This window comes from Porites lutea, chromosome 2 (assembly GCF_958299795.1).
Source record: "Porites lutea chromosome 2, jaPorLute2.1, whole genome shotgun sequence".
Taxonomy (NCBI): Eukaryota; Metazoa; Cnidaria; class Anthozoa; order Scleractinia; family Poritidae; genus Porites; species Porites lutea.
The window spans coordinates 784,081-805,311 of NC_133202.1; the positions used below are offsets into that span (position 1 = coordinate 784,081).

Genomic DNA, 21,231 nt, shown 5'->3' on the forward strand with positions numbered 1-21,231 from the left:
CGACCTCTCTAATCATCGATCGATGTTCAAAGTTTAAAACGTGATAAAAATCAGCCTTGATCCATTCCCCAAATGGCCGCAAAATTTGCGATAAAAGAGGTAAAAATACATCCATTTCTGCGATAAAAGCGGTACAAAACGCACCACTGCGCTTATTATTCCTTGTGAAAAGTAGGGTTTCTGTCTTCAGTTTGTTTTGATCGCCATCTTTACAGGTAGGTACTTCATATATGATTATTATTATACAGAATACCGCTGGCTAAGTGCACTGTGGGCCCTGATTTTTGAAAATTATTTTTACTCTGCCAAGTCACGCATGAAACGAAGTTGTTTCTTCTCTCTAAAATCGTCATTCGAACAGGAGCCCGGACTCTAGTTTCCCCTTTTTCATTCTCCCTTGTATTGACTACCTCAAAAAAGAAATTAAATTGATTCAGATCCTTTGATAGTGTGTCATTTCAGTCCTTGTTTTTTCTGCGTACTGCTTTCTTTATGCCGCCATCTTGATAATTTGAAACCGCATGCCAAATACTTCGCGGGCGCAAAATGTCGCCGATTTCTGGTAATGAGTTACAAGTAATTTAGAAAGGTCTTGAGCCAACAGCTAAAGGTGATAACCTTCCCGGATATTTATTATTTGGGAGTCCTCTTGGTCGTGTCAGAGTTCTCTGAAACTGACTTTCTTTGTAAATTTCTTAAAGTGCGCGAAGGTTTCTTAGATCTCCATTTCTTGTAGGTTCGTCAAGCATTTCGCCGAATAAGAGAGAAGTCTGCTCTCTCTAAAGAATACGATTCCAACTACCAGGCTTCATTCTCACTGTCGGTAAGAACTAGAATGGGATATGATAAATATTGTGTCACCTTGTCTTCACAGCTTGTTTTGTAAAACGGTTATCATTTACGTGAAGGCTGCGTTTCGAGAGGCGAGCCTTCCCCACTATATTCGCCATTCGCACTGAATAGATTGGATTCGCTCTGGTATGACCAGAGGGGGAAGGGGGAGAACTCGAATGTCAACTTGTGAGACTTTTTTTGTTGCTAAATTGACTTTTATTAACTCAGTTGATTTAACAATCAATGAATGACTGCTTAGTATCTTATGAAGAATTATGGAGATTGAGGAGGGTGTTATTGGCCGAGGCGGATAATACCCTCCGAGATCTCCACAATTCTAAGAAAGATAAGAAAGCCGAATTCAATAATTGTTTTATTATTCATTCAAAATAATTCCTAGTTTAAAAACATGGCTAAAACGTGCTTACCTCCATCGATCCATCGATGTTGAGTTCATCTTCGATAGTGCACGTTTAGGGTTGCTCTTGCCCTTCGAGTTGTCTTCTTGCTGTTCTTGCCGTGTTTTTAGCTATTTTTTCGCCTAGTTCTTACTCTTGATGCGAGTGACATGTCCGCCATTTTTCAAGTTCACAACCAAAACAACTCAACCTCATCCCCAGGTCTTCTCGGTTAACGGTGCATTAACCTGAAAGAACGCTGCATTTTTGACGTCATTTCCTCGCTAAACACAAAATTCTTCCAAAACTGCTTATGGTGAATTAAACGTGTGCTTTTAGCCAATTAGAATCGGAAAAATATTTTGAATGAATAATAATAAATCTTATGTCTCACTCAGCACCAATACCGCACCACAGGCTCTTTACAAAATAACCCCTGACTCATCAACTGATTGAAACCTGTATGGCTAAATAGAACGACAAAATAGAAGATCTGCAAAAAGAATTCATTATACAAAATTCAAAACCACTTCTGGTTAAAATAAGACCGACATGTCTTTTTACAGCTCGTGCTGTTTTTTTTCCAGAAGATAAAAGTTAAAAAAAAAAATGAATGCGAAAAAAATTAAAAAGTAAATGCCAAATATTTAAGAACTGAAAACACGGCACTTACAGCTCTCGCCGTATATCATCATTGATTCAGTCACTATACAATGATTTCAAAACTGACTGAGGGTTGGCTAAGACAATGAGTTATAGAGTGCCTTACCATACTAGTGACAAATACAGAATGACGGTTTGTTCGTTTGAATACCAAGCTATTCCTTTTTCAGCAATCCGGAAGTTCTTCAAGCAAGAAAAGTCTGAATTCCAACAGTTTTGATAAACTCAAAGGTAACCGATAACAGATATTATGTCACACTCGTACTTTAACTAACTGCTTAAAAAGGCTTTTTCTGCGACGTACGAACCCTATAAAGGAAAGTGCTATTACCTCAGGTGCTAGAGTTAAACGAGGACGTCAAAACTCTTGGGTGGGAAACCCTGGGGTACTTAAGAGATTTTTGGCTGAGGATGTGCCGCTGGCACCCCAGAACTCTTAGCCCTAGTTCAGCTGAATTTGCTACCCTATACTAGACTAAACTCTCATATCCTAGGATCACTATTTTCCAGAAACTAATAAGGTCGTTCCCGCCTTTTAGTTGCGGATGAATCTAAATTTGCCCTATTCATTTTTTTAGCGTCATTATTGCCTGTTTTCTTAGGCAAGACTAAAAGTTCATCAGTTTCCAGGAAAATGATACTCCATTCTAGAACCAAACCCTCTGAGTCCTATACCTTGTCCAAGACTAAACTGCTTCAGTTTGTACAAAACAATAAACAATTGTTTTGCAATTTTTACTTACAGCAAAGATGTATTTCAGGCAAAAGAAAACAACGAAATTGGTTCAAGTGCAGGTAGTTATTTGAAATACAACAGTCGTAATTTCTGGTACGTTTGGTTAACTTTTGGTGACTGTTCCCATCACTTAGTAGAAAAATTGTAAACTGTAACTGGTGCTATTTTTATCCGGATGAAGACAAGGAGAACCATAATAGGGAACTTGAGCAAAGACATTTTTTAACACCACACGTCAGCCGGAAGTGAAGCCTTTTCCCGTTCAACATGTCTTGTAGCTACCAAAGTAATTTGAACTGCTAAATGTCTTTACTCTTGTAAACTGCGACAAATTTGCCCAAGAATGCAAAACGTTTACTTCCGGTTGACGTACGTCGCTTAAAAATGTCTTTGCCTAAGGTTAAACTTCTATGATGTATCCTTTGTCCCATTACTATTAACGTGTAAAGAAACACTTTTTGTGAGTCTATTATTGAACATTAAGAGTGTACCTAGCACTCTTGTGATTGAAAGTTATACTTTCCATACAAGAATACGAGGTTTGACGGTGATAACGAGATCGACTGTAATTTTGCATCGGTTCTAGGGTAGATTTTTTATCTTATTAAATAAGCCAAGTTAAACCTCAGGCTACCAAAACGTTTTCTCTTAGATGTGTTTAACTTATCGATTTCTTAATTTTCTCGTTTCCTTGTAGCCTCTGGATGAACGTCAAGACATAACTGAAAATTCCCTGCAAATCAAGCGCACTTTCCAAGAGAACAATCTTAACAGGCTGGGTGTAACAGATATGGCGACGGAAATGTCTTCCCTTAACTCTCTGACTGTGGTATGTAAAAGTAAAAATTACTGTTTGATAGGAGGTTAAGATTTAGCGCACAAGGTGTCGTCAAATAGCTTTAGGCGACCTTCAACAAACGGTTCAATGCACAAGTGAACTTATTTCTTTCATTTTCATTATCCTGTGCGTTGGATAGCAAAAAAAAAAAATAAAAGTAAATAAATAAATAGAAGTCGTCAGTGTTTTAGTCAACTTTAAGGGAGGTTAGGGTTAACGTTGATAGTAAGAATTAACAGAAACACACCGCTAGGTGTATGAGAAATACCGCAAATATCAGTTTTCCAGGAGGTTTTGTCTTCACTTCTTCTCCACCGGTTCATGGCTGGTCTCACTTATGCAACTTTCATTTTTATCCTTGGGAGTGACGCCGTACTAGCGGACGTGAAACGCTCGTGATGATGATAAAGAATAAAATTTTGTTGCGTGGTTATGCGAAAACAAATGAAAATGTGGAGTACGAGAGAAACGAGAGTGAAATAGGCCACTTGCACTAAGAGGTCACGTGACCAATGATTCATTTAAACAATGAGTTGGAATTTTGCTGATGCCAAAAATTGCCAGAGCACAAAATTTATCTTACACCCGAAATTTGAGAGGAAACGCATTTCATGGAGATATTTTATAGCACTTTGATTTTTCAACAAAGTGGTATGATTTGTTTTGGTCACCATGTTGGAGGGCATACTCTTGCCCTCCAACATGGCGGCCAAAACTACTTTATGCTTATATCTTGTTAAACGTTTGATAGTTACGCTCAGATGTGCTGTAAACGCCACCACATCATCTTCTCAAAATTTTCCTTTAAGTTTAAGTGCTAAATTTGCGTTCAGAAAGAGGTAATTCATAATTTTAAAAATCACATTTTGGTCATGTGACCAGCTACGAACTTACTCATTTTAATAAAATAGTGCGGGTTTGAAAAACCAAATCACTATTATTCTGTTTAAGATATGACCCACTAATCACTTTCGGAGAAAAAATCATATAACTTTCATTTTTTTACAAAAAACGGTGTCACATGACCTCTTAGTTCAACTGGCCTATTGTAGCGGAAAAGAATCAACTTGCGATAAATGTGCATATATCACCAAATTACTCCTTTATTTCATTTCTTTATTCTTCATTTAAGACAACTTATTTTTGTCATTTCTAGGATGACGAAGAAACAAGCTCATCAAAGCACACACGATTGAGGGGTCAGCAGTCTACTGCCACAAGCCGAAACTAAAATGACCATCAATTTTCTGAGGAATGCTTTGGCTTGTTACAAAATTTTACATTGTGTAATTTATGAGACTTCAAAATTGATTTCCGTAGGATCGAATGTATCGATTCGTTAACACATAGATTCAGGTGTTACGTTTTCGTAAATGAGTTACGATATAGCTTGCCATTCAAAAACGAGAACATTTTCCAAATTGAAATTCTTCCACTAGACAACATTCGTAATTAATAACTGACTCAAGCAATAGCTATGGTAACCCTCTAGTTTGTCTAAACTACTTAAGGACGGATCGCGGATGGTCTGTTTACTGCGGACGAAAGCGTGTTGATACAATGAATGCTGGTGATGAAAACGACCGATAAGTGGGCTTTTTTAGGTGCTATTCTTATCAAGGTTTAAACGCAACTTACAAACGGAAATGAAAATCCCTGCCTCCAGTTCTATTTAAAATTACATAATTTTTTTAAACTGCGCCAAAACAATCCCATGCGTTTGATCTGTCTGTGTCCATAGCGTCCTTTAAAAGGTTAGTTTCATTTATGGGCACAAAAGCTGCGCCTGTATAGAAACAAAAAAGAGCTGGAAAAAAATCGTTTTTGTACACTTTTGTCGCATGTCTGTTAAATTTGAATGAATTGTTCCTACATTAGAGTGTGGCAAGAGATCATATGATCCCTTGAGTGTGGCTTAAACCAAGCCTTCGAAAGGAGCTCCCGGTCACGAAGAATAGACGACGTACAAATAAATTGTAACAAAAAGTGGGAGTTAACAGAGAGAAAGACATTGCGTTCCTTTCGTTACCTTCGCCTTTCGCAAGTGCTAAACCTTAATCGAGATTATTAGTATGTTATGGTTCTCCGTTCTTGCGGCAAGATAGAATGAGTAATATTAAAAAATGATTCTGCACAAGTTTTATTTATTTCTACATAGATCAAGACCGACAAAATTATCTTGTTTCGTCTGTAACTAGTGACAGATGGTAAATTTAGTAGTATGATATTGGCATAAATTAAAGCCGATAACCTTATAGCGTATTGTGTTGATATCATTAATGCGATGTGGGAAGAGCTTTAGAGAGACCATCGATTAGTTTCCCTTTCTATTTTGAGGTGCTGGTGGTTGGTTTAACAACTGGTTAGAAGGTGGTGCCACAGTTATATAGTGGTTCTGATTGGTTCACCATAGTTATAAAAGCGTTCATCGGTCGAGCGTTCAGAACAGTAGCAAACAAGTTCCATTAACAGAACACAGTCAGATTAAACTTGAAGTGTTACACCACTTGTGTCACTACCGGTAGCACCATATCCACTACCGTTGCAAGACTGCCTCTTTTTCACAACCATATTTCCTCTCTCTCCATATCGCCATCAATTCCCGCTCCAATGCCACTACTACAATCCCATTTTTCAACAGCTACACTTCCTAGGTTTTACAAGAAAAACAACCACTGTCTTCCCAATTGAGCGGCGAAGGCTCCACCACAGCTTCCAACACCATTACTGCCCCCCAACTACCACTGCTAACACCACCACCATGAATTCCAATGCAACCACTACCACTGTCAACACTACTCTTGCCTCCGCCACCACGACAAACACTAACAGCACTGCCACCAACACCTTCACCATCACCACTACCAACTGCATCTCCAACGCTGCATCACTTCCACTCTCACCTCGAACACTATCAAAATGTTCTTATTTCACACCACTACCAATGTCAGAATTTCATTGCTTAACCGCTACCCCCATCAAAACCACCGTCTAACACCACAACACTTAAAGTCTCGCAGTTGAATAAACAGCCTAAACGGTTGAAAAAGAACCTGGAGAAATTCAGGCTTAACATGGAATCGAACCCTGACCTTTGCGATGACCGGACGCAACGCTCTATCCATTGAGCTGATCAAACCAACTGGAGAGAGGGCCTTTGTGGGTTCGTTAAAAAACCCTATGGTGGAAATGACATGAATGGAATATGAAATGACTCATATTTCAAACCTGAATTTTTTTCAGGTTCTTTTTTAAACGCCAGGTTGCTTATTCAGCTCCGAGGATCATTATTTCTACTTTTATATACCGTAAAATTCCGAAAATAAGTCCCTCCATGTATAAGCCCCTCCAAATATAAGCCCCCCAGAATCGTAACGCAAAAAACCCTCCGTTAAATCGCCCCTCCGAATATAAGCCCCCCGGGGGGCTTGTACTTGGAATTTGCCCTCGAATACAAAGTAAAACAAAGCAAAAATGGTAAATTTCCTTCCCACTATAAGCTAGCCCAATCGATTTTGAAACGCAAATTTCCCTCCGTACATAAGCCCCTCCAAAAATAAGCCCCTCAAAAAGGGTCTTTGAAAAATATAAGCCCCAGGGCTTATTTTCGGAATTTTACGGTATATATCCGCAGTCCAAAATATATTTTAAAAAAATACTTAACCCCTTCCAACCTCTTTCTAACCATCGCCCTAAATCTGTATAAGATTTGACGAGCGGAATTTGGTCAAGCTCTTTTAATTTCAAGGTTTTGAACCGATTGTACAATTAGTCTTGGCATCTATTATTTAGGCCTACCTAAGTTTGACCGAGGTTATAATCGACCGATTCTATTGCGCCTTTAACACTTTAAATTCAAAACCCACATCAGAAGCCAGTCAGAAACCTAAGGAAAGGGGATCTAACGATCCATTTTTTGGTGGATTACGATCCATTGGTTCCGACTGACCTCTGCATATTATATTTGTTAACGAATCCGCCTGAGATTTGTTAAAAATCCTAAAATCGGTCAAAGATTGAATTTCGGAATTTTCAATCGGAATACAGTGTAGTTGTGTTCAAAATTGTTAGTAAAAATAACGACCTTTGAATTGCTACATTTCAGTTTCTTTTGTCTTACTACCAGTCTTTTCCTCTTTCCCAGATTCTAGTTGAATAGGACTTGTCTGTCAAAAAAAGAAAACCAAAAAACCATAATTAGTGTTTAAATGCAATTTGAATAATTTCTCGTACAAACAAATCTTTTGTAGTAGAAACAAGGGTTGGTGGAGAATATTTAAGAAATCTTCGAATTCAACCTCAGAAATTCTAGGAAAGAAATTTCGAGTTAACTGCGAAGATCACTGAGGCCACGAACATTAAAAAGGTCATTGGTACTGCCAAGAAGTAAAATTGTGGTTATCTCCTCCACATGGAAATGGTTGATTTTAAAATAACAACTTTGTTAAAAACATTATCCAATAAAAGATTACAGCATTGAGCATTGATAAAAATTATTTTTACAAATTCACTGATAAAAATTTATTTTAAAAAATATTCAAAGCCCCAGGCTTGGGTGGAAACTGTTCTATAAAATGTTTAAAAGAATAAAACGTGTGTACTTGTTGTTGGTTCTCTCCCTTTCTCCGAGAGGTTTTTCTCCGAGTACTCCGGTTTTCCCCTCTCCTCAAAAACCAACATTTCCAAATTCCAGTTCGACCAGGAATCAGGTAGACGAAGAACCACTCTGTGGATGTGCTACCTCCAAACCATTATTTATTCATTTATTATTTATTTATCTTTCCAATCACATTTCCGATTTCAGCCCCGCTAAAATCAGAGTTCAACTCATGTTTGGTTGTTCTGGAGCCTCTTACACATAACACTGCGGATCTTAATAAGTTAAAAGAAAGTTTTTCTCTCCTCCAGCTAATTGCAATACTATAGTCCATCTGATTCTTCCCGGATAGCTTCAGGGCTAGTTCAGTGAGAAATCGTTCGGCTTCTCTACCATTTCCACCATAAGGTGAGAACACGAGAGGGCTGAGGAGCCATGCTCGACTTCAATAATTCAGTGGTTGTACTGTCCCTTTTTCTCGTTCTCATTGCTCGAGAAAGCCGTGTCAGTTTTTTGGTTTAGGTGGCTCTTTGCCAAAGGGTTAAAAACTCAGACACCAAAAAATGCACGTTGCCCACTTTGCCAAAAACCCCGCGCACTGACATTCAAACGAGCTTCATCATAGGAGTTGGCACTGCTTGTTAAGACTTCTCCTGTCAAGGTCTTAAGGTGTGGGTCGACCTCAAAATCATGGCATACGTCCATGAAAAGGGATGCGAACAGGTCTCGCACGCCGTCATTCCTCCTACGGACAGATCCGCCTTCCATACACGACACTGCATGATCAACGTCGAATCTCTTGCGGCATGGGAGGTACTTCAGCGTCCAGCAGTACCTAAGGCTGAACGCATCGTAGAATTCCCTTTTGTTCAGGTTGAATTTCTCTGACTTTAGTGGTAATGTTGTTAACCAGCTCAAGGCACCCTTCATCTTTGCAAGGTCGTTTGCCCTCAGTTGTTCTGGGCTCATCTTCTCGTTGAGCTGCTGTAGGATGGTGTCATCCTCAATTGTATACCTCAGTTTATGTTTGAATCGGCTAACAAATGCTGCATAAGCTGCTTGTGGTTCTGTCTTTGCAATCTTCGACAGGTATTTCAGTTGGTCGCACTACGAGCTTACCAATTCCTCAGCGTATTTGCCGAATCTACTTTCACTTCCAATGTAGCCACCAGGATACTTCTCCCATCTGTTCTGTTGTTAATACTGGTTCCTCCAAAGACTTCTCGTGCTTTCTCCTCTCCTGTTAGTTTTATGACGAGCCACGACTTTGAAGCGTTTGGGTTATACCCCAACTTAGGACCTTCTTAAATCTTTTTAATGAACAGATTTCTCAAAACATTCAGTGCAATATGACACTGATGCTCTAATACTTGCCTTTAGTTGGCTAAAGATAATTAACTTAAAGGTAAGACCAGATTTGCTGTTAGATTGATGACGTATGTTAATACTTGTTCAACTTGACAAAGCATGTAATTGACAAAACATTGATTTATTGCATCAGCAACCATGTACTTAAAACAGTAAAGAATAATACAATGTACTTACCAAATGAGGATTGGGAAGATCGCCACGTTTTTCCTTTACTTTGTAACTAGAACATGAAAAATTCAGTTCGTATTATCATTCTCACCACGGCTAAATACACACCAACTCAACTGGGGTTAACTGGGTCTTTATTGCCTAAGACCAAACGCGATGCTCCACGGACGGAGGTGAATACAAAGACAGAAAAGAAAAAAAGATTCAATAGCTATGTACGCTAACAACGTAGAACGTCCGCTGGTAGCGTGGAATTTCCGTTGCGGTATTTAATTGTGATAAACAAGTCTATCACTCACTAAATACACACTAACTCAATTGGGGTTAACTGGGTCTCAGCCTAGTTTTGGGTCTTTATTGCCTGAGACCAAACGCGATACTCCCCAAGAAACCCCCGAAGAGTTGCTGTGGAAAGTCAGTGAGTAATGGACTTGCTCATCTGTTGACAGCCATCATTTTATACTACAGTGAGGAGTCAATATAGCGTTCACAGGCATTTGATGATTCAATCCCCTTGAAGCTTAATGTAGTGGCCGGGCACACCACAGTTCATCGCAAAGGTGGCGCCTCCGCGTCGAAAAGAGTGTCCAGATTACTGACAGCCGTCAATTCCGCACTGTTCTACCAACTATTTGAGTTCATTACAAAAGGCGGTATAGGTTAATGGTTTAGTTGGTCGCCGTAAGTATACACAAAGGCGGGACTACTCAGAAGCGCGGCAAAGTCATGTCCACCTAGTAATTTAAACGCGTTTAAAATCGCAGGTATGCGGGCAGAGTTTGGAGTGTTCTATCATTGGAACGGGCATCAATAAGGTGCGATTACGATGCTAGAGCGTCTAGGACCAGCGCACGAAGAGAAGCAGGCCCCATGTACATACGCGAATATCACACATGCGCAAGTGTTGGTGAATATCAAACGAGCTCGTGGACGAGATAAGTAGATTAGACTTCCGAAAAAATGACAAGAAGGCGATGACACAGGCAGGTCAAGCTTTCCATGGAGTTTATGTAAAATATCCGGTGTAATTGGAAGCTTTTGGTGCACAACGTCGCCGTGCGGCCGCTTGATGCCCCGCGTAAGAAGGTCCTTTTGGAATTTAAAGGGCAGTTCTTGCGGAGGGTTGGGAAAGCCACATTGAGGGTGTAGGATGCGCACGACATTCAGATAACATGGGATGCTAGACGCAGCGAGGGTCCGGGTCAAAAAAACTATATAGCGTAGTAAATGATGGGACTGGTCTGTACCCAAAGTAGAGACAAAACCGAAAATGAGCGCGTAGTTGTGACTTATACACGCTTTTAAGTCTGGGCGCCATCTTGAATGGTTAATTTCCATTCGCAAACGAGTGCAAATTAAAGCTAGTTAACTTGAACCTTTTACTTTGAAACCTATCACAACATATTTTTGTTCTGAACTTTTGATTCTCAATTAAGGATGGATTAGGAATTTTTAAACAACTTATATATTGGTCCTCCTGAAAGAAGCGGCATTTGCAATCCCACTCAACCTCGTGTGTCAGTGTCAATTGGCAATTCAGGAAAGGAGCCATCAACAGCTCTAGGTCTTGGCAAATTGGAATAGTGGTCATAAAACTCAAGTTTGCCTCCATTAGAGAGAGATGTTTAACTCACTACCCGTGGAACCTTGTGTCCAGTTAATTTAGTTAAAACTATTGCAGGACAGTTTATTGTCTTAAGTGAATGAAAGAACTAATTTGCTCTCTCTTTATTTTGCACAGTATGTTGCCTGGCTGCATACAAGGGACACCTTAAAGCCCTCATTTCTCCCTGTAATAAGGATTGATGACATTATATGCCTTATATGCATTGTGTGAATTAGGGTTCGTACCCGAGGTCCTTGGTTTGTGCTACTGTTGGGAGTTGTGCACATTCCAGTTCTTGGGAATTCAGTCAATTCAAACACATAATAAAAACATGTGATTACAGTAACCATTTCCTCCTGCTGTACAAGAGCATTTATCACAACTGTTAACATTGTGAGGCCTTTTATTCTTTCTCAGTGACTTAAGGAATTCCCCTCTACATGAATTTATTGTCCGTATAAGCCTACAATAATCTTCGTGACAGTCATTCTTTTAAATAAAAATTTGTCTCCCTTTTCGAGGGTGTTTTTTGATTCTTTTCGTTGCTGGTTCAACAATGCGTAAATTTAAGTAAAGTACTTTGGAAGAATTGATGCATCCCTGCTCCAGCTCTCTTTAGTGGCTACATCTCTAACCAGGAGTCGAGCTGATAGCTTTCCGGATTACTGAGCTACGCCTTCGCAGAGTGACAAATTATTCGTGCCTATACATAATAACATAAACAACTGATGATGAAAAGCATAAACTTTTTATCGAGATAGAATTATCATACATTTTGAAAGAATCAGAATAGCAACATGAAAAATCCTTTCAATCAGCTTTTATTAATACCTGATAGATAAAGTCTCCTACGAGCGGTGTTCAACTTTTTAAATAAGGGCCCGCATAAAAAATGAAAAAGTATTAAAACCATTGCCAAAAAAGATTACCTGGGAAGAAGTTAAGCTCGTGTCTGTTGACGTAATCTACGACGATTAAGCCAAAACTTTAATTCGCATTTTTTTTGGGGCATTTAAATCAGGTCTCGTTTGCCCTCGATATCATCGATCCAGGAATATCTTTGCACGAAAGCTTTAAAGTTACGATAACATACCCATGAAGACATTGTATAAAGAAAATATTCCTCTTGATATAAAGTAAAAACATTCCTTTTTATATCAAAACACTGCAAAATCAACGTCAACAGAGCTTTCATCTTTGGTAGCCATTTTGGCCACGTGTATGATCTTTCCGCGAATGACGTCATTTATTGAAAATTCAAGATGGCGCCCAGACTTATTAAAAGCGTGTATAGGTAGCTGCAGTTCACTGTGCGAAAGCGTGTCCGCAATATTTCTTCAACTAGGCGTCAAGTTGCTGCTCCTGAGCATGGACTGCACCTGTAAAGGCAATGCGTCAAAGGTGTTACGTGACAGATGTGGCGTTACACAAGGTATATTGTCGAGGTCGAGGGAGCGGGAAAGAAGGTTTGTTACACAGAGTTCAGAGTGCGCAGGGTCGTGCAGACGAGAAATGGCATCGGCCATAGTGTTAGAAGCTGTACGAATATACTGTGCAGTCACGCGAAAGTTATACGAAGCCAATAGCCAGAAAGATTGCGCAGCCAACACATGACACGCAGGTCACTTGAAGTGTCTTTATTGATAGCGCTTAACGTGGTTGTGTCATCCGTTCGCACCGTGATCCAGCGATCTCTAAGATGTTCCTTCCACCCCTCGATAAGCTGTAAACGTTTCTTGCAAGTTGATAGGCGAAAGAGTGAAAGCATGGCGAGCGGACGTGTCTCCTCTTAGCTCCGGCCTAAAAGTTTCTGAATTGAAAGACAAGCTTGCCGAACTAGGTCTTTCTACCCAAGGAAACAAAGACATACTCAGGGAACGATTACACAGCTTCTTAGACGCTGGAAGTAGCAATGAACAAGATACTCATGTTGAAAATCCACCAAATGAAACTACGATGGTCGCGGACGACAATGAAATGGACGATGAAATCGCTCCTTCTTTGCGAACCGCCTCAGACACCGACGGCTCGCTAGTATCTAACTCAGATGACTCTGAAGACTTCGATATACGAACCAAGCTAAATTCTATTTGCAAAGACATTGAACTTCTAAAATCTAACTTTGAACGGCTGAAACGGTCGACTGACCTTCCCGCCAATTCCAGCCAAGTCGAAGCATTGGAAAATGAAAACATGGCTTTAAAAATCCAGCTCAAGGACGTCGAAGCCGAGCGAGACTCGCTCAAACTGGCGCTAACGTGTCTAGCTAAAGATCTGAATGGTCTTATCTACAACCAAGAGTCAACGGAAAAAAAATCAAAAACCCCAAGAAGCAAGCGAGAAAACCTCTGCTAACGATGGCCCTTGGGAGCAAGTTGGAAAAAGGAAACAAAGAAATGCAAATAAGATCAAAGCTAAGAACAAAAATAGCCCTTCACTGGAGAAGAACAAAAGTGGCCCTTCATCAAATGAAGAAACAATCATTGTAGGCGATTCAATAATCAAAGGATTGCGAAGGGACTTATTAAGTCGAGCAGCAAAACGGCTCGTAACTGCGAGAAGCTTCCCTGGTGCAACAACCGCCGATATGAAGCATTACCTACAACCAAGCTTGGAAGCAAAACCGAAGGCGATAGTTCTTCACGTCGGGACGAACGATCTTAAAAATTCATCATCTGGGCGAAATGTCGCGGAGAAGATTGTTGACTTGGGCAATGTTATTGCAACAAATTCACCTGACACTAAACTGACCATCTCTGCAATTACACAAAGATTCGATGAAGACTCGCTCAAGAAGAAGATAACAGATTGTAATAAAGTTTTAAGAACATTTTGTAACCAACATGGTTGGAGCTTTGTCGAGCATCCAAACATTGACGAGACGTGTTTGAACAATCACAAACTGCACCTTAACAAAAAAGGTATTGCTATTTTAGCTAGTAATTTCGTAAATAATATTGTTCGTTGACATGATCCCTATTCAACAACTGTGGTGACACCTAATTCCACCACCACAACTAGTGCCAAGAGCAATTCGAATCCTGATTTTATATTTCCCAAGGGTCGTGGGTTTAAAATGGCTAGCTTAAATATTACAAGTCTATTGAAACATATAGATGAACTTCGTATCGTATTAGATGGTCAACCCATTGATATACTAGCTACTAATGAGACGAGACTCGACGGGAGTATATCTGATCAGGATGTTAAAATTGTGGGTAATGATGTCATCCGTCGTGACAGGACCGTTAATGGGAGATTTGCTGGGGGTGTATGCTTCTATATTTATCGAATATAAATTACGTAGTCCGCGAGGATTTAGATAACGAACTTTTAGAAATCTTATCGATTGAAATTTTAAAACCTAACTCAAAACCTTTTGTTGTTACCTCGTGGTACCGACCGCCAAATTCACTTATAGACCTTTTCTCGAATATTGACTCCTTGTTAGCAAGACTTGATTCCGAGAATGTTGAACATTATCTTATGGGTGATATGAATTGCGATTTGCTGTCCAGCGAAAACATTTATGCAAGGACTCTGTTAAATGTTACCGATATTTATGGCTTAAAACAATTAATCGACGAGCCTACTCGAGTCACACCCTCAACAAGTACCCTAATTGATCTTATTTTCACCAGTCTTTTTTTTTTTTTTTTTTTTTTTGTTATTGACAAGAAAAAAATTAATTACAAATACTTGTTATTGAAAAAATGAAAAATAATATATATATCTATATGGCTATTTTCACCAGTCACCAAGAAAATATTCTCTGTTCTGGGGTGACACACGTGGGTATAAGCGATCACAGTCTTGGTTACGCGTACCGTAAAATTTCAATCCCGCCTGTTTCTAAAGGAATCAATTTGATCAGCTATAGACAATTTAAACACTTCAACAGCAATAATTTCCGTAATGATGTTTCGACGCAACCGTGGGACGATATCAAAGAACTGTACGACCCCAATGACATGTGGAAAAAATGGAAAGAATTATTCCTAAGTGTTTGTGATAAGCACGCCCCTGTGAAAACTAAACGCACCCGTCCCACCAAGTCTCCTTGGATTACCACAAATTCGAAAAAACGAATGAATTTCAGAAACCGGCTAAAGAAAACAGCTGTTAAAACTAAGGATGCGTCCTCTTGGAATCGATTCCGGAAGGTCAAAAATAAAGTAAATCAGGAAATCAAGGCTGCTAAAAAGGCCTATTATAATAATTCTTTTAATAATTATGCCGGTGATCAACGTAAGACCTGGAAGACCATCAATGAATTGACTTCCCGCAAATCTAATAAAACAATAATAAATGAAATTCAATATCAGGGACTAAAATCGAGCAATCAAGCAGAAGTTGCTGAATTGTTGAACACTTTCTTCATTGAGATTGGACCAAGGGTTAGTCGAAATGTTTCGAATGTTGATACCACCTACAAAGAGTTTCTTTGTGGAACTTCTAAGGAGTTTGTCTTCAAGGAAATAACATCTGCTCATATTTATTCTCTCCTTTCAAAACTTTGTAAATCAAAGGCCACTGGATTAGATAGTATTTCAGCTAAATTATTAAGGGAGTGCCCTGATCTAATTGCCGAGTCTCTTACTTTAATATTTAATCAATCACTGTTGACAGGAATTTTTCCCGGTGAGTGGAAGTCGGCTAGGGTTACTCCATTGTATAAAAATTCTGGTAAACGAAATGATCTCACCAATTATCGACCAATATCGGTGATCCCAGTCGTGGCCAAAGTATTTGAACGGGTAGTCTACGACCAATTGTATCACTATCTTACTGAGAATCGTATTCTATCCCGTTACCAATCTGGTTTTCGTTCTTTACATTCTACTGTAACCGCATTACTCGAAGCTACCGATAGCTGGGCAGTGGCCTTGTCAATGCCGTTGTCTTCTTAGACTTAAAAAAGGCTTTCGACACAGTTGATCATCATATCTTATTAACGAAATTACAATATTATGGATTACGAGGTTCGTGTCACGAATGGTTTACTTCGTATTTAAACAATCGTACCCAAACTTGCCAAGTTAATTGCTCAATGTCAAACCCAAAATTAGTTACATGTGGTGTTCCCCAGGGAACAATTCTTGGACCTTTATTGTTTTTACTGTATATTAATGACCTACCTAATTGCTTGCATTTTTCACAACCTAGAATGTATGCCGATGACACCAGCCTAACCTATGCCAGCGCAGATTTAAAACTCATAAATGACTGCGTTAACGACGATTTAAACAAGGTGTATATATGGCTATCGGCTAACAAACTGACCCTTAACTTGACTAAAACTGAGTTTATGTTAGTTGGGTCGAGGCAGAAGCTATCAAAGCTTTCTGAAACTCCTTCTTTTATGATAAACGACCATCCCGTGATGCAGGTGTCAACGGCAAAATCTCTTGGAGTGCATATTGACCAAAACTTAAGCTGGGAATGCCACATACAGAGTATTTGTAAAAAGATTGCTTCTGCTTTGGGTGCAATTAAAAGAATACGACATCTTATTCCTTTTAATGTATTAATTAATGTTTACGACAGTTTAATTCAACCGCATTTTGATTACTGTAATGTCGTATGGAGCAACTGCGGCATTGGTCTTTCCGATAAGCTGCAGAGGCTCCAAAATCGTGCAGCCCGTATTCTAATGTCCGCTAATTCTGATTGTAATGTGGACGATTTGTTCCTGGCACTGGGTTAGCGTAAGCTTAAACACCAAAGACAAGTATCGACGGCTATTATGATGTATAAAACCGTACATGGGATGACTCCCGACTATCTAACATCTAAATTTGTATCTCGTGACGAAATAACTTCTTATCGATTGAGGAATACTGAAAATAAATTAGTCCTTCCACTGCCCCGTACCAATTATTTGAAGAAAAGTTTCTCCTATAGCGGAGCTAAGCTGTGGAACAGCCTATCCCATAATTTAAGATCTGCACATTCTTTACATGATTTTAAACGCAAACTGTGTCGCAACAGTTTTGAATGAGATCATACATTAATACAGTTTTACACGGCATCCTTGAAAAGCAGCTTTTATTTGTAAATAGCTAGGTAGTTAAAATTTTTTGAATATATTTTTAATCAGAGTTAGTTTAGTTAGGTATAATAGATCTTAGATTTTTTTTTTTCTTTTTTGTACATGCTGAAGGAATCTTAACCGTGTTTAAATAAAGTTATCTATCTATCTATGCACATTCTCTAGACTCGGGTAGTCTGTGGCCCAGTTGACATAAAACCAATGACCTCTAAAGAGTCCCCCACCACCAACTGGACAGGCGTCTGTAGAAAATTCCTTTGTGGGAACCGGCTCAGAGTCGACGAAAAAGGTTTTGCCATTAAATATGCCTAAAACGTCCGTCCACCAATCTATATCTGATCTTAGTTGAGCGTTAATCCGGACATGATGTTGTTGGCGCCGCTGTGGTTAACAGTGCCAACAGTCGCCATAATATCCGTCCGCCGAACACAACGCGCGCGGCCAAATTAAGTTTGCCAACGAGAGACTCTAAGTGCCGTTTTGTGATAGATCGCTTTGCAGTTGTTTCGCTAAGTACCAGTCGTAGTTCGCAGAGTTTGCGTTCGGGCAATGTGAGTTGTTTGCGCACGGTGTCGATGTCAATGCCGAGAAATGTCAATCGCTGACAAGGCTCAACAGCCTTATCCCAGTTAATTTGAAACCCGAGTTCGCTTAATAGTTCAATCAGTGCTTGGTACGCTAGTTGATACTCCACTGCAGTGTCAGTAGCCTCCCACGCTGACGTTCTTACGGGGTAGGAACGCGTGACGAACCCCTAAGAACGTTTGCGTGGGAGGCTACAGTGTCAGGTATGATCAGGAAGTTTATATCCGGCAGCTCTGGATGCATGCGTATCTCATGATGTTGGCGAGGCCAATCAGTGGTACCATGAAAATGGGATGTTAGTTAATGAGAGCAAGCACCAGTGTCTAATCCTCGGTGATACGGATTATGGTTTTTACTTCCCAGTAAAGGAGACGTTAGAGATTTTAATACAGAATGCAATATGAAAGCCGTCCTTCAGCTCTGTCAATAAAAAGTCACGGTCAGGATCATTTGTCAGATTTTCTGTCCAAGCGTCAATGTTTTTGGTTAGCGGAGATGGTTGTAGAGATGTAGGGGATCCGAGTCACGTGCATTGAGTTGACATACTGGCCGGATGCTCATGTTGAGGGTAGGGCTTAGAACAATTAGCCACGAGGCATAAGCGGCATTGAGGCCAGCCGCAGCCAGACAATGAGTTAAATTGGCGGCATATTGGTCTAACAAGATGCGATTGCCGGTCGGAATGTGATCGTGGGGTGGTATAAGGCCAACCCAGGTTCTGGTTCTGGTTTTACTGATTCGCTGTGCGACGTTTTACCGCGTATGCAGATGCTGGGAATCGCTGCTCCAGCGAAAGCCGTACTGGTGCTGAAGTTTGCGATATTCGTTGTCATACATGACGACAGAGACAAGGGTGTGGGTCTCTAACAGTTCCGCTACTTTAACAGTATATGAAAGATAATCCGCAATTTCAGCCATGCCAGAAAGTTTTCCTGGATTCATCAACTTGCGCATTATTCGCGCGTTTGCGGCAACCCACATAGATAATGAAATTTTTCTAATTTTGGCTTGCTACTAGGAGCACGTAGAATAATGCGTGCATCTCTAGACCCACCAATTTCTTGTTCGTCCTCAACGGATCCATCACAGGTTGCAGTGCTTACAGAGTCGGGAATAATAAATGGTTTTGTCTCACCTTCCTTCTTGTCCTGTACGCCAAGGAACACCTGCAGGTTGTTGTCAACCCTCTCGAGGGGCAGGAAAACAATGGCTGTTCGGTGGCTCCGAGCGTGACAAACGGGTCATCTAATGAAACTCCTCCGATCTTTTCAGTAGCTCTTTTAAACGGCCATCGCTCGCCAATGTCTTGGTAGTGACAGACGCTGTTTCGATTGGTTTCGTCTCGCCAGCCTTGAGGATTTTTTCCGCACCACTCAGTTCTGCTAAGGCGTGTAGCGGGAGTTTCCTCTGTCCAAGAATCCAGATCGCTTTTCCCTAGCTTGTCAATCGTCTTCTGCTTCAGCCCATGGTCGCTGCACCACGTTTTAAAATCAAAGCGCGTCATAATAAAAAAAAAATAGCCATGTACGCTAACAACGTAGAGCGTCCACTGGTTCCAAAGAAAATAATACAGTCATGCCGAAAGTTCGCTTGTACAGCGCGGGCGTAGCGTGAAATTTCCGCCGCGGTATTTAATTGCGATTAACAAGTCTATCACTCACGTTAACCAGACAGCATTTTTCTCGGGGATCCACGGGCATTTTCCGAAGCATTGTTTTACAATTTCCAATTGGTTACCTACCCAAAAAAACTTAGATATGTTTGACTAAAGGAGGACTCTGTAAAATCAGCCCCCGATTCTTTCAGATCCGGCAGAAATTTGATGAGCGAGCAAGCTCTTCATTCTAGCGCTTAATAAAGTGAGTTGCGACCAGAGGGACAACTTAGCTCCATGACTTCACCACAGGTTCTATATACAAGAAAATAGGCAAAAAAAAAAAAATAAATAAAATAAATAAACTGCCAAACTTTGGCAGCATTACCTCCTGAGGCGCCTTTTGTTGATGAAGAAACGAAAGATTATCACAATGACCCCGACAATTAGAAGGAAAACAAATACGGCAATCAGCGAATATTTAGCTTCCGTTGGAAAGCCTAAAAAATAAAAATAAAAGTGTATATCTCAAGTTGCGAATATAAAAGAAATATATTTAGAGTAGGGTTCTTAAAGGTATTTGAATCCTACCGGCAACCACAGAAATTACCAGTTTAAAGGCTGATTTCCACTGTTGCATAATTTTAACGTGCGTACGTGCGTAAATTTCACGCGCGTAAATGAAATAGAGGCAATGTATGGAAGGTCACAGGTAAACGCAAAGGTTGAACCTCGCTCAACTTTTACGTTTACGAGCGTAAAATTTACGTGCGTACGCACGTGAAAATTACGCGACAGTGGAAATCCACCCTAAAGCAGTTTTGCGTAATTGTTAGAGATACTTTCATTTAGCGCTTTACACCGGCGCAGCAAAGTAATTTTGTTTCCAGGCGTCGATGAAAATTGCAACAGTTCTTTACTAGAAAGAGTGTACGTCTTGGTTTGGTTTTTCAAAAAGCTGCTTCTCAGTGATTCAAAATTACAAATGAGACACTCTTCACCGCGTTTTATAAGTGCCTTTGCAACTAAGTTCATTTATTTTCATTTTAACCAGTAACATTGATATAGGTATGACACTAATTCAAAGGCTTTAAAAATGTTTTTAACTCACCTGTGCGGCCAGCTGATGTGTTTTCTTCAGCAGAGGTGTTATTTCTACAGTCGAAAGTTAAACGAACTACATAAGCCTAAGCTTGGAAAGAATATTGTTAGTGTTGGTGTACTTCATTAAGGCACAACTTAAGCATTAAGTCTATAAGGAGCCGCAGGCTACCCACACCTCTGGGTCCTAATTCCCCAGTGTAAGGCATGCAGTACATGACCCTAAAAAATGTACTAGAGAACGTCACAGACGTCTGGATTAAAAAGGATTAATTAAAAGTCTGGCTGCTTAGTGAGTCCCGTCTTTATACAGGACGATTTTAACGTGTGAGACGACTATGACGTTTGTCATATGCGTCGATTACACGCAGTTAACTTCAGAATTTTAATTTGACTACATTCTGGTAAGCGTTCGCTACCGGTTAGGAGTACAATTAGAGTTAGCAGTCTAACAGTTTAACCACCGCTAATGGATATTAGTTGACCAGCCACGTATTTCTCGCCTCAGAGACCCAATGAAGTGCTAAAAGCATATTCAAGGACAAAGCGCTGCGTTGTTTTCGCATGAACTTTCATGCGTCAGCCTAATAGGTGGGTCCTATAATGACGAGCCGTGCGTGTGAAGAGGAAACATATGTCTCGGAAAAAGGTTTTTATGCTCATTCTATCCCCACTCTAAACTTCCAAA

General features: G+C 40.0%; 2 protein-coding genes and 1 pseudogene across 2 annotated transcripts in view; 1 reads left to right on the plus strand and 2 right to left on the minus strand.

Annotated features, from left to right (window-relative positions):
- LOC140929158 (uncharacterized) overlaps positions 1–5,731 on the plus strand; it is a 67,933-nt gene extending 62,202 nt beyond the window's left edge. Inside the window, exons 29-33 of the mRNA XM_073379028.1 lie at positions 737–823; positions 2,066–2,126; positions 2,641–2,690; positions 3,329–3,460; positions 4,626–5,731. Of these exons, the coding sequence (XP_073235129.1) occupies positions 737–823; positions 2,066–2,126; positions 2,641–2,690; positions 3,329–3,460; positions 4,626–4,700 (405 nt within the window). The 3' untranslated portion in view covers positions 4,701–5,731. The remainder of the gene's footprint in view (positions 1–736; positions 824–2,065; positions 2,127–2,640; positions 2,691–3,328; positions 3,461–4,625) is intronic.
- Positions 5,732–5,867: 136 nt separating this feature from the next.
- The window catches only part of LOC140929159 (uncharacterized), a 30,701-nt gene continuing 15,337 nt past the window's right edge, over positions 5,868–21,231 (minus strand). Inside the window, exons 8-11 of the mRNA XM_073379029.1 lie at positions 20,554–20,597; positions 19,831–19,942; positions 9,612–9,657; positions 5,868–7,635 (exon numbers count right to left, since the gene is read on the minus strand). Of these exons, the coding sequence (XP_073235130.1) occupies positions 7,564–7,635; positions 9,612–9,657; positions 19,831–19,942; positions 20,554–20,597 (274 nt within the window). The 3' untranslated portion in view covers positions 5,868–7,563. The remainder of the gene's footprint in view (positions 7,636–9,611; positions 9,658–19,830; positions 19,943–20,553; positions 20,598–21,231) is intronic.
- LOC140927261 (uncharacterized) lies at positions 12,151–17,673 on the minus strand (annotated as a pseudogene).